Here is an 18,698-nt window from a genome sequence, read left to right as displayed (position 1 = left end):
TTGTCAAAAGATCTGTACACCATCCAGAAAGACTTCCCCAGCAGAGGTGCAGGACTGCGAAGGGAGCCTCTTCCAGGCTGAGCTGGCTGGGCATCATCTGTGTGGGTTGCTAGTTACAGCAGGCTGCATGCAGGAGGGTTGGGAGGCAGATCCTAACCCCGCTGTTGGTACCTGAGCAGGCTCATTAACTCCTGGCTGCTTTAACTTCTTCTGTAAGTTAGGAGTGATAACGACCCTCCACATATCCTGGCTGTAGGGTTGACTGCCTCAGTCCTATGCAAATGTCAGTTGTCTTCATTATTTTTCTATCAATCAACTTCGGGGACCCTCCCCCAAGGGAATGCCCTACACGACCCAGGACTTACCGATCCCTAACAGGGTGCTGACCCAGAGCTTTCCCAGCTCCTGATTTAACTGTGTGTGTGTGTGTGTGTGTGTGTGTGTGTGTGCCCGTTCTGACCCACAGGCAGCCCGGGCTCTTTCTGGCCAGCTGTCCCTCTTAGTCCCAGGTGAGTCAGTCTTTGGCGCTGCGGGGACTGCAAGGGGCCCAGGAAGGTGTGTGGCAGCCTGGCAGGCAGAAGGGCCAGAGTAGGCAGAGCGTGGGGGCGGGGTCCGGGGCGGGGCCGAGCGCGCACCCGGCGGGATCCTGGCGCCCCAGCCCAGAGTCGCGGCCCCACGCGGGCCGAAGAGTGCGGGCGCCGGCGGCTGGCGGTGAGTGCTCTGCCCCGGCAGGGGCGCCACGGCTGCGCGCCACGGAGGACCCTGTCTTTGGACCCGCTGGGCTTCGGGAGGCGCTGCCTCGGTCTCCCCCAGGGACTTCCCGGGGGTGAGGGGAGTGTAAAGAGGCGGTGGAAGGAAAGGAGGCTGGTGGTGTTGGGGATCCTGCCGGCGGGCGGTGGCCCTGGAGGAGGTGGGCGCCTTGGGGCGTGGCAAGAACTTCTGAGAGGCTGTGGCTGAGGGCGGGGGCCGGGCCGTGGAGGACTGTGGAGCGGGAACTTGCCGGGTGAGGAGTCCTCGCCTGGAGAGGCGGAGGCTTGTCCGGTTTCAGGGCTCGGCGGGGACCTCCGTTTCCCCACCCCCTTCACTATGCCGGTGAAGGAGAGTGAGTCCGCCTGGATCATCTCTAAGCCCACCTGCTGCCCGGTAAGCCCAGTCTGGTGGCTGCTCCTTCTTCCGTGGTGGGTGTCAGGCCCAATTTGGGACCCGCGGATGAGCTGCGCAGGTGGGTCGCCTCAGGACCCACCTGCCAACCCCCCCCCCCCCCCCCCGCCTCCCATCGCGCCTTTTGCCAGGCGCTTCTCTTCTCAAGGCGGTGGAGCAGCCTTCTGGTCAGGTGTGGAAGGACCCTCCTGTAGCTTGACCCGCAGGGGAGGGGCTCAGGTTACTGGGTAGGGGCTGGAGACTGCAGGACTGACTCCATAGAGTGTTTTCCCCCTTGCTGAGCCCCTCTGGTCCTCACCCATGGCTTCTGGGGGCCTTGAGGGTTGTGGCTTGGTCTCTTCCACCGTCTGTGTTTCTTGGATGGGAAAAGCATACCTCGGATCTCCCTCCTAGGGCAGAGTAACCCCTCCTGCATGTGCCTCGGGACAGGTCACTTGTTCCTGACACGGTGGCTGACCTATGTGGCTTGCAGATATTTAAGATTAGTTTCATTTTATTTAAGAGGGAGAGAGGAAGACAGAAGGAGATGTTCTGCCTGCTGGTTCACTCCCCAAATGCCCTTGGTGGGCAGGGCTGCGTCATGCTGAAGATAGGAAGCTAGAATTCAATCCTTATTCCTCCCGGGGAGGGGGATGGGGGGAACAGGGATCCAAGATGTCATCTTCTGCCTCCTCAGGTGTGCGTGAGCAGGTTGCTGGATTGGGAGCAGAGCAGCTGCGGCTTGAGCCCAGGCGCTCTCATGTGGGATTTGGAACTGTTGCACCCACCACCAGCCCCTGTGGGTTGTACATTCTATCCCTTGCTTCCGGGTCTGCCTTCAGGAGCTGTGCAGGAGAAACCACTTCTTGCATTCATTCAGTCTTTACCCATGCCCTGGATGAGACTCTGGGAAGGGAAGAATAAGGAAAACTCCCAGCTCTTGTCAAATGCTTACTGTGGAAAGGAATAGGCAACGATGAATTAAGTGGCAGGTCAAGCAGTGGGAAGTACCATGAACAAAAACAGGGTATTGAAATGTTCTCCAGTGTAGTCAGGGAGGGCCCGTTGCAGACAGTGACAGCTGGGCGAAGTCTTGAGGAGGTTAGGTGTGGCTGAGTCCCCGGCGGACAGGAGAGTGTCCCTGCAGAGGGAAGAGCTTGTACGCAGGTCCTGAGGCAGAGGCATGACGAGTAGCAGACACCTGCTTTGACCTGGGTCCATAGAGGAAGCCCATGTGGCTGGTGCAGGGGGAGTGAGGTGTGGCATGGGCAGTCATGGGAGAACAGGAATGCAGAGGGGAAAGTCTGGGAAGGGGACGCCATCACACAGGGCCTTGAAGATCTGTGGTTTTCACTCTGAAGGAAATAGGAGAACTGCAGGGCTGGGAGCACCTACTGTGATCTTGGGTCTGGCAGTCCAGCCAGCTGTGATGGGGTAAATAGATGGGAGATGGGAGGGGCTGGGTTGGGGTGGGGGATGGGAGATGTGTTTTCTCATCTAGATGCAGGGGAAGATGGAGTGAAAGATTTGGGCCTGGTACAGTAGCCTAGTGATCCTCACCTTGCACACACTGGAATTCCATATGGTCACTGGTTCATGTCCTAGCTGCTCCACTTCCCAGCCAGCTCCATGCTTGTGGCCTGGGAAAGCAATTGAGGACGGCCCAAAAGCCTAGGGACCCTGCAACCGCGTGGGAGACCCAGAAGAGGCTCCTGGCTCCTGGCTTTGGTTCAGCTCAGCTCTGGCTGTTGGCTATTGTGGGTTACTTGGGGAGTGAGCCAGTGGATGTAAGATTTTTCTCTCTGTATCTCCTTCCTAGAAAAAAAAAAAAAAAAAAAAAAAAAAAGGAAAAGTTAGAAAGATGGCTGACATTTGTGCTCCAAGCAGCTGGGCTGGGAGCTGTCCATGGCAAATCAACGGTTTGTTTTGTGCTTGTTGAGTTTGAAATGCCCTTTAGGCACCCTGGTGACAATGAATGAGTTCAACTTGGAAAGGATTGGAGGCGGGCTGGAAATACATGGGGCTCACCACATGTATCTGGTGTTTCAAGCTGTAGGAGCAGGTGGGTTCACTTAGAGAGTGATGGAGATGAGGCCCAACCAAAAATCTCTGGGTGGAGGCACCATCCACCCAGACTAGGAGCCAGCCAAGAAGACAGGAAGAGCAGCCAGGGAGACAAGAGGAGACAGCTGGACGTGTCCTGGATGGCCACAAGGGAAGTGCTTCAAGGAGCATGGCGGGAGCAGTTAGGACAAGTGTGTTTGGTAGAGCAAGCAAGGTGAGAACTGGGAATTGAGGTCTTCCTGAAGCTGGGGAAGGGAGGTGCTGGGGCTCTGGCCTGAGCTTGCCAACTAGGGGGCACCCACGTAAATTCTGTTTCAGCAACCAAGTGCCCCTTCCTTCCTTGAGCCGCACCCTGGGGAGGAGCAGGGGGACTCCACAGCTGAAGAAGGGAACACGGTGAAAACAGAGTGATGCCTTTCATGTGAGACAGGCACATCTGGCAAGGGATGCGGGAGCGAGAAGAACTGCAGGGGTGGCGTTCATGACATGGGTGCTCAGTGGAGACCCACCTGCCTTTTTCTCAGTGTAAACTAAGCAGGAGAAACGAGGAGCTAGACATGACAAGGAACTTCCTGAGCTGTTGAATGAGGACAACACCAAGGCCAGGCTCATCTCCCCAGGAGGTTGGGTGAATTGGTCCTGGGGCCTTCTCCCTACTCACAATCCAGAAAACCAGCTGAGGCTAGGACTATCCAGCTGCTGGGAAGTGTGGGGACAGAACAGTCAGACCCATGGCTTGGGCCTGCCTCTCCCTTCCTGCATCGGCAGAACCCTGCTGTCACTAGGGTGTGCCCCATGTGGCAGCTGTCAGTGTCGTTAGCTCCTTGACGTGTTTACATAGGGCCCTGCTTCCTTGTGGCATAGCTGCTTGTGGGTGTGTCTCATATCACCTTTCTGCATGGAGCACATTGGCTGCACAAGATTTTGTGCTAGAACTTACAAGAATGGTCTTGCTCAGTGGCTTGGCTAGCTCTGGCTTCTGGCCCATTCTTTGTGGATTTCCCCTGGAGGTGGAGTCTATGAACAATCCTGGTACAAGGTCACTCGGCTCTTGGCTTCCCAGCAGGGCCAGCCCACAGCCGGCCTGGCTGTGCCTGTTCCTGCAAGCCTGATGCAGAGTGTGGTCTAAACCCTCCCAACAAGAAGGGAAGAGCAGGTGTCCTGTCCCTGGGCTTCCTCCGACCTTAACTTTCAATCTTCTGAAATTCTGCCAGACTGGGTCTAAAACAAGTACTGATCCTTTTCTGAGGCTGTTTTCCGAGGGAGAATAGGAAGATTCTGGGGAGGGGTGTTGGTCAGTGGAGGGGAGGTGCTGGTGCTGCACCTGAGGTTGATATTCCACAGCTGAGATCCAAGCCAAGGCCAAGGCCAGAGCTCCATCTTACCCCTTCCTGTGCCCCAGACCCTGCCGCCCGCTTGGCCCCTCTGTTGGGAGGTGGGCATGGGGAGGAGATCTGCTTGCAGGGCTCTCTTACACCCAGATCCACATCGACCTTTGTAGTGGGGCTGCCCTCCCTCCAGAGCTGCCTCTGTTTCCCGTTGTGGTCAGCACAAAGCCTCCAGCCTCTGTGTGAGCTGGAGGTTTCTCCTTTGCTTTCCTCGGCCATATGTGTTTCTCCCTCTCCAAGATTGGATTTTTGGCTCATGAGCGTTCTTACCCTGCCTGCCCTGGGCCCAATGTGGTGCCAGCCTTAGATGGGGTGAATAAGATCCAGGCTCCAGCCTCGCCAAGCAGGAATGAGAAATGTCCAGCAATCAACCGGAAGGATGCAAAGTCCCCAGGCCTCGGCTTCTGCCGCCTTGAGTGTCTTGGAATGTCCCTGGTGTGTAGACAGTGGCAGGCGGTGCTCTTCTTTTTCCAACCCATACCTTTCACTTTCGCTTTCTCTGGGAAGTCCCAAGCCTTTGTGCCTGAGCTTGTGATTGTTGCAGAATCAGGGAGACTGTGAGATACCCTCTGCCTGAAACTCCTGGAGGTTACTCCTGCTAAGTTCTCAGACGACTGAAGCTGGTATCTTTATGTTGCTGTTGTTAAAGTTTTATTCATTTACTTTCAAAAGACCGAGTGACAGAGCGCGAGAGAGGGAGAGACAGAGAGATGTCTTCCATGTGCTAGTTCACTCCCCAAACACCCGAGAGCCTAGGCTGGGTCAGGCCAAAGCCAGGAGCCAGGCACTTCATCTGGGTCTCCCCTATGGGTGGCAAGGAGCCAAGTACTTGTGCCATCACCTGCTGCCTCCTGGGCATTAGCAGGGAGCTAGATCAGAAGCAGAAACAGGACTAAAACCAGGCATTACTATTTGGGTGTAGGTATTGCAAGCAGCAGCTTAACTTGCTGTACTACAACAGTGGCTTTTAGATTGGGGTCTTGTACAGTTTGGGGGGGTTAAGTGTCCCAGGGTAAGTTTAAAGCCACTGTGGGGAACCCAGCTATAAGAGAATTAAATCATATGTTCTACAGTTGCAGTACTTGGGATCAAATCTTAGCTCTAGTCTATCTAGTTGTGCAGCCGCTTGGTACCTCAATTTTGACATCTGTAAAGTGGGGCTGATGATTGCATCTGCTTGAGTGGTTAGGACGGCTAAATGAATTCACATAGGAAAAGCACTTAGAATAGTGCTTGGTCCACTTGTACATACTTAGTACACATTAGTTGTTGCTAAAGCTGCCGGGGCCTGAATTCAATCAGGATTGGACTGGAAGACCATCAGCACCCAGCCTTGAAGAGAAATGGATCCTCGATTCCTTGGGAGATGCTGCTCCTCATTACCCCAGGCCTTAAGCTTCTCAAACCAAGGCTCAAGCATGCTCCCAGGAGGCAGGGGTCTTGGTTGAATCCTGGGCTCCTTTAACCTTTCCGTGGAGCATTGAGCCATATTCTTGTTCTCCCCTCATCTCAGTGTACACATCAGGGCGATGGAAACCTTGTCTTGGATACTGTCCGAAGCTGGAACCAGGACCAAGTTGGCTGGGACTGGCTTGTGGCCCGCCCCTTGCCAGGCCTCTGCAGAGATCCTGTACTGACCGTACTCTCTTTGCAGGTTGTGAAATGTGCTCACAAGAGGCTTTCCAGGCACAGAGGAGCCAGCTGGTGGGTCTGCTGGTTTCAGGGTCCCTGGAGGGCTTTGAGAACATCCTGGACTTATTGCTGTCATGGGAAGTTCTCTCCTGGGAGGACTATGAAGGCCTCCGCCTCCTAGGCCAGCCATTGTCCTGTTTGGCCAGGCGCCTCCTGGACACTGTGTGGAATAAGGGCACTTGGGGCTGTCAGAAGCTCATCGCGGCTATCCAGGAAGCCCAGGACAACAGCAGGTGCCCGGAACTGCATGGCTGCTGGGACCCCCACTCACTCCACCCAGCCCAGGACCTGCAGAATCACCGGCCAGCCATCGTCAGGAGACTCTACAGCCATGTGGAAGGCGTGCTCGACCTAGCACGGGAGCAGGGCTTCATCAGCCAGTACGAGTGTGATGAAATCAGGTTGCCCATCTTCACATCATCCCAGAGGGTAAGGCTCTCCATCCTGGCCAACGGAAGCCAGTAGCAGTCATAGGGGTCCTCATGAAAGCAGCTCTGTGAGGTAACTGGGTGACCTTCTCCAAAAAGGAAGGCAGGCAGGTTCAGGTCACTCTGCTGATTGGCAGTAGGCCCTTCTAATGGAATACAGTGTGGTATTGTGGCCAAGGGCTTGGATTCTGGAGTCAGGGTGGTGCTGGGTAGAGCTGTGTCTTCAGGCTTCTGTATGAAAGTATAAAGCTTGGGGAGAAGTCGATGAGTTGATTTGTGTGATGCTTTGAAGGGTGCCTGGCACATAGTTAATATCCCAGCCTGTTAATATCATCAGGCACTACTGGCATTTCCAATGTCAAGGATATTCTCAGCTTGTATACTATGCTGCCTGTTTTTTCTCGTCTTTTTTTTTTTAATGTTAGTTATCTATTTGGAAGGGAGAGAGTATCTTCCATCTGCTGGTTCACTCCCTAAATGGCCACAGCAGCTAGGATGGGAGCAGGCCAAAGTCAGAAAGTAGCAGCTCTGAGTTTCCCATGTGGGGTTCCAGGGGCCTAAGTACAAGACCCAACATGTGCCCCCTCCTACTCTTATTATCAAGAAGCTAGATCAAAACCAGAGTAGCTGGGACAGGGAGCTGGCTCCTAAATGTGTGATGTGGACATCCCAACTAGTGGCAGTAACTTAACCTGTGGAGCTGCAATATCCTCTCCTTGTTGGCTTTTTGAAAACACAGTTGTTGTACAAGTCAGTTTAGATGAGGCTGGGTGGAAACTGATACAGTAAGCTCCCCAGTCTCCAGGTGTGATGGAAAACTGGCTTCTGGTGGCTAAGTATTTCCAGAGCAGGTACTATGTGGGCGCCTATCACTAGGGCACGCAGAACCATGAGCACCACCTGTGAGATTACCGTGCTTACATGGGTGTCTCTCAGGGTCTGTTGAGGACCAAAGTCAATCCATGTGGGGAACAAAATGCTTGTGTCTGGTAATCTTCGATCAAATGCTGAGCAGTGTAGTCTGATCCCAGTGCTCTGAGGAGTTTGTAGAAGGAAGCCTAGATTTCTCAGGACCAGAGGAAGGAGGACATGAATTGAAGTATTCGACTTAGTGAGGAAAAGAGAATGAGAGCTCGGTGCGTTAGCCTACTGGCTAAATCCTTGCTTTGCAGGCACTATGATCCCATATGGGGGCCGGTTCATGTCCCAACTGCTCCACTTCCTGTCCAGCTCCCTTCCTGTGGCCTGGGAAAACAGTCAAGGATGGCCCAAAGCCTTGGGACCCTGCATCCATGTGGAAGGTCTGGAAGAGGCTCCTAAGTCCTGGCTTTGGATCAGCTCAGCTCCTGCCATTGCGGCCACTTGGGGCGGGAACTAGTGAATGGAAGATCCTTCTCTCTGTCCTCCTGTCTGTAATCTGACTTTCCAATAATAAATTAATCTTTAAAAAATGGGATAGCTTGTGGCTCACAGAAGAAATCATAATGGAAATTGGAACATACTCAGAACCATGTAATAATGAGAATTATTATCCAAGTGTACAGGATACAGCGAAAGTAGAACATGGAAGGAAAGATATAATCTCAAATGCTCTGATTCAGAAGGAAGAAAGACTGAATTCTGATGAACTAAGAATCCATCATTAGAGAGCTCTGCGAAGATGGCAACAAGCAGCATTGAACATGGAGACTGGGTGTGAGGGGAGTGGACTCTGGGTCTGAGGATTATAGGAGATTTCAAAGGGACCGCACAGCCTGATGCCGAAGTTTTATAGTCTAATTCTCTCTGGCTCACCCTCCTTTGAGCTCTGGCATTGTGTTATTCTCTAATTTCATGGCCATCATTAAGGGGCTGTTCATCTGATTCATTGTAGGTGGCACTTGGTATATGTCCAACTAACATGTCTTCCCACAATTGATCTTTTAATTTCCTGTAATGAAATGGTTTTCATTGGTTTCAGGTTGAGGATGGAAAAATGCTGTGGAATGAAGCATAATGCAAATTAAAGAATTAAGCCCAGGGGTGTGTACTTGGCATAGGGGTTGAGGCATCACTTGGGATGCCTGTGTTTAGTATTGGAGTCCCCAGGTTTAGGCATCACTTGGGGTGCCTGTGTTCTGTATTGGAGTGCCCAGGTTTAGGCATCATTTGGGATGCCTGTGTTTTGTGTTGGAGTGCCCAGATTTAGGCATTGTTTGGGGTGCCTATGTTCTGTATTGGAACACCCAGGTTTAGGCTTCTCTTGGGGTGCCTGTGTTCTGTACTGTAGTGCCCAGGTTTAGGCATCTCTTGGGGTGCCTGTGTTCTGTATTGGAGTGCCCAGAGTCCTAACTCTGGTCCTGATTTCAGCTTCTTGCTGATATGCATCCTGGGAGACAATGGTTAAGTAGCCAGGCTGCTGGCACTCATGTGGGAGACGTGGAGTGAGTTCCCAGCTCCTGGTTTTAGCCTGGCTTACTCCTGGCCAGCGTTTGGGGAGCGAACCAATGGATAGGAAATACCTCTAGTTGCCTTTCAGATTAAATAAAAGCAAGAAAATGGCCCAAGTCAAGGCTCTGGGAAACAACCCAGCTAAAATTTGAATCTGGGCTTGTTTTTCTCCAAAGCATGTACTCCCGTCCATAATAAATGTGGAAACTTGGTGCGGCAAACTTGCTCAATTGGGTGTAACAGTTGTTAGGAAATAGGAGAGTGACAACACCAGCTGTGATACCAGTTGCCCATCTGACTCATGCACCTGCTAAAGCTGATGGGCTGAGGTGTCAGACTGAACTTGCAATTGCTTGGCTGCTACCACAATATTAACTTAAACACTTATTCCTGCTGGGAAATGTACCATTGCTACAGAAAGTGTGTACATTTCATATGTATGGCATAAATGTTCTCCCGTAACCCAGGGTTAGAAATAGAGGGTCACCATTACCCAGGTCCTTAAACATTACCCAGGTCCTTCTTTCAAATGCAGCTGAATTAGGTATGTGTTATCCAATGGGATGCCCACCATCTTATTGCTTTAAAAATACTTTTAGTACCGCTTAATTATTTGAAAGTAAATTCCCAAACAATATGGTATTTTATTTTGAAAGCCTGTGCTGCAAGGCAAGCAAGCATAGCTATATAAAGAAAGGGTCTATGAAACTGCGTCACTTAATGCAATGTAATTAATAATAATAATAAAAAAAGGGCCAATAGCTCCTTCCTATGGGAAGGCTGCCAGGTCATGGAAGCTGGACAGAGCCTTAGTGCCTTACCTGGGAGTTACAAAGGTCCCACTGGGAAGTTGGTAGATGAGCTTATGATTGAGTTGAGGGAAATACAGGGATCACTATTGGATGGTGAGTTACATGTTGGCATCTAGCGGGCGCGATGTCAGAAGTGGTCTGGTTAGGCTGTTCTAGCTCCCGGGGGTAGGTCAAGGCTGAGCACGGCTATCGGGGGAAGCAGATGTCCTCAGCTAACTCAGGTAGTAGACTTTGAGAGAGGAAATGATCCTGGGTCATGATGGAGACACACTTGCTCAGATACCTTGGGGATAACTGCCGTCAGTGCCTCTGAGTCTGTAGCAAAGTAAATCTATTTATTTGAAAGGCAGAGAGACAGAGAAAGACAGGGATGTTTGTACGATCTTCTGCTGCTTTTCCCAGGTGCACCAGCAGGGAGTTGGATTGGAAGTGCAGCAGCCAGGACACCAACTGGTGAACATTTAGGATTGCCAGCATCACAAGTGGTTGTTTTACCTGCTGTGCTGCAATGCCAGTCCCCCATTCTAAAACCACTTTTTTTTTCCTGAAGACTTGTAAGATCTTCAATTAGTCTTCAGCATTCTAAGATTTCAGGTGTATGCCTTAGGTGCTAGTTGCCCAAGAGATTCTTTGAATTTGGAAACTAACATTTTTCTTCAGATTTATTTATTTATTCATTTTTGTTGGAAAGTGAGGTATACAGAGAGAAGAGACAGAGAGGAAGATCTTCTGTCCGTTGATTCACTCCCCAAGTGGCCGCAATAGCCAGAGCTGAGCTAATCCAAAGCCAGGAGCCAGGAGTCTCTTCTGGGTCTCCTATGTGGAAGCAGGGCTCTAAGGCTCTGGGCTGTCCTCAACTGCTTTCCCAGGCCACAAGCAGGGAGCTGGATGGGAAGAAGGGCTGCTGGGACACGAACATGTACCGATATGGGAACCTGGTCTGTGCAAGGCGAGGACTTTAGCCATTAGGCCAGCACACCAGGCCCTGGAAACTAAGATCTTTACGTCCTAGGAAATGCTCTTGAGTAGGTTCTTGGTGATCTTTTCCTGTGTTTTTTTTCTTCATTGTTTATGGAATATTCACTCTTTACTTAAATATAAGAAGTTTTTTTGCTAATCTTGTAATTTCTTCACTTTTCTATTGTGTTCTTATTCTAGCTTCTGAATGGCATCCTCATCTTTAAACTTAAAATTTTCATTGTTGCAGTATACTTTTAGTTTGCAAGAGCAAGGTTTTTTCTTTGTTTTTACTGTTCTTCATAGAGTTTTAAACATGCATGTATTGGGCCCGCCGGCGTGGCCTAGCGGCTAAAGTCCTCGCCTTGAACGCCCCGGGATCCCATATGGGCGCCGGTTCTAATCCCGGAAGCTCCACTTCCCATCCAGCTCCCTGCTTGTGGCCTGGGAAGGCAGTCGAGGACGGCCCAAAGCTTTGGGACCCTGCACCCACGTGGGAGACCCGGAAGAGGTTCCTGGTTCCTGGCATCGGATCGGCGCGCACCGGCCCGTTGCGGCTCACCTGGGGAGTGAAACATCGGATGGAAGATCTTCCTCTCTGTCTCTCCTCCTCTCTGTATATCCGGCTTTCCAATAATAATAAAATCTTAAAAAAAAAAGATTTATTCATTTTATTACAGCCAGATATACAGAGAGGAGAAGAGACAGAGAGGAAGATCTTCCGTCCGATGATTCACTCCCCAAGTGAGCCGCAATGGCCGGTGTGCGCCAATCCGAAGCTGGGAGGCAGGAACCTCTTCTGGGTCTCCCACGCGGCTGCAGGGTCCCAATGCATTGGGCCATCCTCGACTGCTTTCCCAGGCCCCAAGCAGGGAGCTGGATGGGAAGTGGAGCTGCCGGGACCAGAACCGGCGCCCACATGGGATCCCGGGGCGCTCAAGGCGAGGACCCTAGCCGCTAGGCCACGCCGCCGGGGCCCAAAATGAGTAAATCTTTAAAAAAAAAATGCATGTATTTATTTTGGAGATCAGAGTTACTGAGAGAGAGGAAAAGAGATCTTCATCTGTCTGCCGGTTCATTCTTCAATGACTGCCATGGTTGGGGCTGGGCTAGGCCAGGCTGAAGCCAGGAGCCAGGAGCTTCTTCCAGATCTCCCATGTGGGTGTCAGGACCCAAGAACTTGGGCCATCCTCTGCTGCTTTTTTCCAGTCCATTAACAGGCAGCTGGGTCAGAATTGTGACAGCTGGTACACAAGACAGTGCCCATATGGGATGCTGGCATTTGCAGGTGGGATTAACGTGCTGTATCGCAAAGCTGGCCCCTGATGACAGCATTTTGTTCTAGTTTTACGGATGCTGTATCTCTTTTACTTCAGGATCATGGTTATAGTTGGATTTTAAAAAATATTTATTTATTTGAGAGGCAGAGTTATGGCACGGGGGGAGGGTAGGTTCTTTCATGTATTGGTTTACTTCCCAGAGAACCACAACCGAGTCTTCCACGTGGGTGCAGGGGCCCAAGCGCTTGGATCATCTTCCACTGCTTTCCCAGGTACATGAGCAGGGAGCTGGATTGGAGATGTGGCATCTGGGACTCAGTCTGGCCCTCATATGGGATGCCAACGTTTAACAGTGGCAGTGGTTTAACCAGTTGTGCAATAGCACTGGCCCGAGGAACTGGGTATTCTTGTTTGGTAAGATTTTTTTTTTTCCCCTCGTGAGCTTTTTATTCTCCAAATCACTCCTTCCCTTTCCGCCTTCTTTGGCTTCTGGCTCCTGTAGTGGATGCTTTCTGTGAGCATATATGATCATCCTTGCTTATCTTTTCATCACTGGAATTAAGAACTTCACACTCAACTGTGGATGTGCACAGGTGAAATTTATCCACCCTCAGCGTCACTGTGAGCATCTGGGGGAAATGGCCGTGGCATGTCTTTTGAGTTTTCCCCTGATGTTGAGCAGGTTGCTAGAGTGGCCCACAGCCCTCCTGCCCTGGAGGAAGGTTTTGAATGTTAGAGGTCTGAAAACCCCAGGGGGTGGGAGGGCTGGGAGGTATCAGCATTTAGTGTCTATTTTGTACTTGCTCAGTTAAAGCCCATGCTTAGGGTGTGATATTCACTTTGGTCAACTGTGACTAGGGTCTCACATTCAGGGACCGCCTCCTTTACACTTCCAGGGTTTTAATCTTCACAGTTGGCCCTGGCTGGCAGGAGTAGATTGGAGAAGCTAGAGTTCTGGTTTATACATCACTTTGGTTCAGGCCTTATTCTAGTTTGTCCTCAGGCCCCAAAGGTACCTATTGCAGATGGTTCCAGAAACCTCTGCGAATTCTAGGTTGTATGCCATGTGGATTTTACCTGCTCCATTTCTGGTTTAACATTTGGCTTTCTGGAATCTTCCAGGCTCCTTCCCAATGTTTAGTGTTTTTGTTTTCTGTCTTTTGTTGCATCACCTCATCTGTCCCAGACATTCTTCTAGGGTGTGGGGTGACTTCCATGAGCCAGCCAGCCGTGGAGTCCTGGAGATGCTCCTGCCGTAGGCGGCAAGGATGACAGGAAACCGAAGCCAGAGTGTGTTCCAAGGAGATATGAGCCGCAGAGAGGAAACATGGGGGGTTGGGAGTGGGCATTTGTGACAGATGTGGGGGTAAGTGATTTCACCTTTAACTGGTATAGTCAGAGGGTGCTGGTGGAGAAGGTGGAATTTAAGTGAGGGGGTTGAGAACAGGGAACAGCATTGCAAGCAGAAGGTACAGCCCAAGCCGTGGCTCAGAGGCTGGAGCTTGCCTGCCACTTTTAGGAAGCCAAAGGTAGGTGCTGAGTGGAGTGAGCCAAGACAAGAAGCATCAGAGGTGAAGTTAGACAAGTAACCCGGGTTCAGACAGGGATTTCTGTTGGTTTTAGTTCTTGAATCTGACAAGTGGACTTGGGCTTTGACCCTGAGAAAATGGAGATGCTGTTGGGACATTTGTCACAGGAAAGGTGTCAGGTGACTTGATTTGTTGTAAAGGGTTATAATTTGGCTGTGGCTTTGAAAATAAGGTATGGGAGGCAGGGAGGTGAATCTGGTGGCCTTTGTCATTTTCGACATGAGTGACGATGGTGGCATGGAGCAACATGGTGGTCAAAGAGGTGCTAAGTGTTGGGGCGTTAGAACCACCTGGCCAATGTATTGACTTTGACCACTTGTGACTACTTGACATACAGCTGCTCCACATGGAAATCAAGGCACAGCACACATTTCATATGAAAGAAGGTAGCATATTTAGCCAATTTTTGACCTTGTTCACACATTGACATGATAATAGCATCAGTATCTTGGGTTCAATAGAACATACCTGCACACTTAAAATTCATCAGTCTCTTTGCATTAAAAACTGGGGCTGTGAAAAGATTTGAAATTACATGGCTGGCTTGCCTCTGTGCATGCCACTATATTTCTATTGATTCACGAGAAAGACAGAAGTAACAGAACATAGAGATGGATTGCAGGGCCAAGGCTGCATGGGTGACTGCAGAACTTTGGGACTGAGTGCCTGGAATGTTGGCATTGACATTTGCAGAGATGAGAAATGCTGTAGGCGTGGCCTGGATGTGGAGATGGAACAAGGGTGGTTCAATGTATAACACTGACATGCAGTGGAACAGTTCAGACTGGAAATGAGAAAATTCAGTTATCTCAGCTAGAGCTCATCTTCAAGGACTCAAGCCATGGCGTTCGATGGAATCCCATCTCTTCTCAAAGGTTGTTTCTAGAATCTTTTTTTTTTTTTCTGTCTCTGCATGTGTATGGTTTTGTGTTGTTTACTTTTTTAAGGTAGTCACTCTTTTTTTCACATTTTTAAAAATTATTATTTTATGATACATTTCCATAGATTCTGGGGTTTCCCTTATCCCCTCCCCCCTCACTTTCTTTCCTGACCTTTTATTGTGGTAGAAGAGAGATTATAAAATTATGATATGGATTACATATTGTTTAATCAAAATTCTTGGGACCAGAAAGATTTTGGATTTCTGACTCCTTGGGGGATTTTGGAATATTTGCATATACACAGTTAGGTAACATTGTCCTGGGGCTCAAGTCTGAACACAGCATTCATTTATAATTCACACACACCTGTGGCATTTATGTTTGTACACATAGCACAAATGTAATTTTATACAATATTTATAATAATTTGGCACATGATACGAATTTTCATAGAGTGAAATTTTCCACTTGCAGTGTCATGTTGGTGTTCTAAATGTTTTGTATTTTGGACCATTTAGGATTTTGCGTTTTCAGATGAGGGATGCCTACCTTGTGCTCAGTAGAAGCTCTCTGACACCATCCCATCAATAGCCTTTCTGGAAAAATCATGACTTTTGTTTTCCTCACAGGCAAGGAGGCTGCTGGATCTTGCCACAGTGAAGGCAAATGGATTGGCTGCCTTCCTTCTGCAGCATGTTCAGGAGTTGCCAGTCTCGTCGGCCCTGCCGTTTGATGGTATGTATGCGCTCATAGGGAAGGGAAAGGAACTTGACCCAGGTTCATGGCCAAGAACGGAACCTATGTCACCTAGCACCTGGGAAGATGTCTGTTGGGTTTTCCAATGTGTTGCCCAAGCCATTCTGGTTCCTGACTTGGTGACCATGGGCACTGAGGGTGCCACATTCTCTAAATCTGTTGGATACCCGAGTTTCTGGTACTATGTAGCTGAATTGTAGGGGTTGAGAGAGCCCAGACCAGTTCAAAAACTGTTTGCACTTCTTTATGGGATAGAGAATGAGAGTTTGGATGGTGAAGAATAGTGAAAGTTAACTCACAGGAGAGTGGATCGCATTATCACCAAGAGGTGCCGCAGGAAACAAGTTAGCAGCTAACATCACACACTTCCATCATTGCATTTTTAAAGATGTGCCTGTTTATTTAAAAGGCAGAACAACATAGAGACAGGGAGAGACAGAGATATCTTCCATCCGCTGGTTTAGTAACCAAATAGATGCATCAACCAGGAGCCAGGAACTCCATCCTGGTCTCCCACTAGAGTGGCAGGGGCCTAAGAACTTGTACCACCTTCCCAGGCACATTAGCAGGGAGCTGGATCAGAAGAACAGCCAAGGAGTAAAACAGGTATTCTGATAGGCGCATCTTGCCAGGTGCCTTGTAGACAACCACGGCCCCTCACTGCAAGCCTGGGAAGTAGGAGTCTATTCTACTTCATGGCTCAGCAGACTGAATGACGAAGGAGAGGATGAGTGTGGTACTAAACCGTCCCCTCCTGCACTTTCTCTTTTCTTGGTAGAAGACATTGCCAGTCATAACAGAGCCTGGCATCTTTCGAGTGTTATCCCTACATCTCTGTGGGGAGACCTCAGCAGCCCCAAAGGCCTGTTGTGCTGTCAGATGGGTTTATCACAGTGGGCCATGGCCCCTACACAGCGAGCTGGCCTGTGGCAGGGCTGAGGAAACCCTGTGTGACATTTGGATGCACACACTCTTGTGTAAGATTACGGTATGGACGTGAGTGCATGACATAGGGATGCCCAGTGTCCAGCATGGTGCACAGTTCAGCTCTTGTATTTTTTTATCTTTTTAAAAAGGATTTATTTAGGGCCCGGCAGCATGGCCTAGTGGCTAAAGTCCTCACCTTGAAAGCCCCGGTATCCCATATGGGCACCGGTTCTAATCCCGGCAGCTCCACTTCCCATCCAGCTCCCTGCTTGGGGCCTGGGAAAGCAGTCGAGAACGGCCCAAAGCTTTGGGACCCTGCAGCCGCGTGGGAGACCCGGAAGAGGTTCCTGGTTCCCGGCATCGGATCGGCGCGCACCGGCCCGTTGCGGCTCACTTGGGGAGTGAAACATTGGACGGAAGATCTTCCTCTCTGTCTCTCCTCCTCTCTGTATATCCGGCTTTCCAATAATAATAAAATCTTTAAAAAAAAAAGGATTTATTTATTTTAGTTGCAAAGTTAGAATTTCAGAGAGAAAGAGGGAGAATTCTTCCATGTGTTGGTTTGGTCCCTAAAAAAGGCCATAACACCAAGAGTTGAGTCTATCCAAAGCCAGGAGCCAGGAGTTTCTTCCAGGTCTCCCACTTGGGTGTAGGGACCCAAGGCCTTGGGCCATCCTCCTCTGCTTCCCCAGGTCATAAATAGGAAACTCAAACCATCAGACAGGACTCGTACCGGTGCCCATATGGGATGCTGGGACTGGCAAGCTGAGAATTAGCCTATTAAACTACTGTGCCACCCTGCCCTCTTGTAGTTAGCATTTTTCTATTGCTATGATCAAACACAGCAGGCCCTTCGGATAGTGTAGCACTTTGTTTTGCTACAGGATTCTTCTAAAGGGGATGATTGAGCTGTACTTGTTTCTCTTGAAAATTAGAAATATTTTTGTTTATTTTTGTTTATTTTTAGAATGTCATTATCATTGGTGATGGGTGGAAACTTACAGAAAATCAGCATATTAGAGGGGAAGATATATACATACTTTAGAAGGCTCATGGGCATAAAAGCTGTATTTACTTTGGTACCAAAAATGATTAAAGTTTATGCATATTTTTCTTTTTAAAGATGTATTTATTTGCTTGAAAAGTAGAGTTACACACACACACACGCAACTTCCATCTACTGAATAACTCCACACATGGCTACAACAACTGGGGCTGGGCCAAACCAGGAGCCTAGAACTGTATTTGAGTCTCCCGTGTGGATGCTTGAGCCCAAAGACTTGGGCCATCTTTTTGCTGCCTTTCTAGGCAGTGAACTAGATGGCAAGTGGAGCAGCTGAGACTTGAAGTGGTGCTCATATGGGATGCTGGCATCGCAGTCAGCAGCTTAACTCACTGTGCCACACACTGACCCATTTTCTCATAATATACTTTTTTCCTTGAACTTTTTGAACTTTTTGGAGCACACTCTCATGCATGGATAACCAAGGTGTTTAAAGCATATGTGGGGATAAATGTCCTGTACTCCTGGGGGAAGGGCAGAGAAAGCAAACCATGTTCCTTACCTTCTGGAAGCAAAGAGAAGACACAGGTTCAGGGACTCTTCCTTGGCCTCAGGGGAGCTCTCTGAAAGCTGCGGTTTGGCCTTCAAGATGAAGGAGTTCAGTTGGGGGTGGGGAAGCTGCAGTGGGGTGACGTCCTCCCAGCTCAGGGTTCTGGAGCATCACTTCCCCATTTCTTGAAAGGGGAACTAAACTGTGACTCAGGAAGTGGTTTGCTAAAGTTGGGGTTTTAGGATGATGATGGGCTCAATGTGGAAGTACTGGCAGGATCAGAGAGTAAAGGCCAAGTGCCTGACACTAGTGCCTTCTGGGCTTGAGCCCTTCCAGGGCTGGCACACCCATGCCAAACAGGCTTCCCCATCTCCAGGTCTCTGGTGGCATTGCATTACAGAGTCCCATCCGGGATGGGGACTGCAAATTCCGGGGATCAGGACGTGTGGTGGGTGCGGGGGTGGGGGCAGTTGTAGTGCCTACCTTTCTCCCTAACAATAATAATAAGTTCTATTTTTTTGTGATATATTGACTGCCAAATATCATTTTTTAAGGATTTATTTTTATTGGAAAGGCAGATCTACAGAGAGAAGGAGAAACAGAGAGGAAGATCTTCTGTCTGCTGGTTTGTTCCCCAGATGGCCGAGAGTGCCAGAGCTGAGGCAATCCAAAACCAGGAGCCAGGATCCGGGAGTTTCTTCCAGGTCTCCCATGCAGGTGCAGGGTCCCAAGGACCTGGACCATCCTCTACTGCTTTCCCAGGCCACAAGCAGGGAGTTGACTGGGAAGTGGAGCAGCTGG

The 18,698-nt window shown here is 49.8% G+C and overlaps 1 protein-coding gene across 3 annotated transcripts in view; it reads left to right on the top strand.

Moving 5' to 3' along the window:
• The first annotated feature begins 646 nt into the window (after positions 1–646).
• Positions 647–18,698, top strand: part of NOD2 (nucleotide binding oligomerization domain containing 2) — a 39,541-nt gene continuing 21,489 nt past the window's right edge. Inside the window, exons 1-3 of one of the 3 annotated variants that reach the window (XM_058673992.1) lie at positions 647–711; positions 6,247–6,713; positions 15,291–15,396. In XM_058673992.1, the coding sequence (XP_058529975.1) occupies positions 6,255–6,713; positions 15,291–15,396 (565 nt within the window). In that variant the 5' untranslated portion in view covers positions 647–711; positions 6,247–6,254. Of the gene's footprint in view, positions 712–851; positions 1,144–6,246; positions 6,714–15,290; positions 15,397–18,698 lie in introns of those variants that run through there. The other 2 variants (XM_058673993.1, XM_058673991.1) reach the window with 2 other exon arrangements.

Source organism: Ochotona princeps, chromosome 16 (genome assembly GCF_030435755.1).
Source record: "Ochotona princeps isolate mOchPri1 chromosome 16, mOchPri1.hap1, whole genome shotgun sequence".
Taxonomy (NCBI): domain Eukaryota; kingdom Metazoa; phylum Chordata; class Mammalia; order Lagomorpha; family Ochotonidae; genus Ochotona; species Ochotona princeps.
Note: the sequence above shows the minus strand (reverse complement) of the source record. Positions and strands in the feature narration are given on the sequence as shown.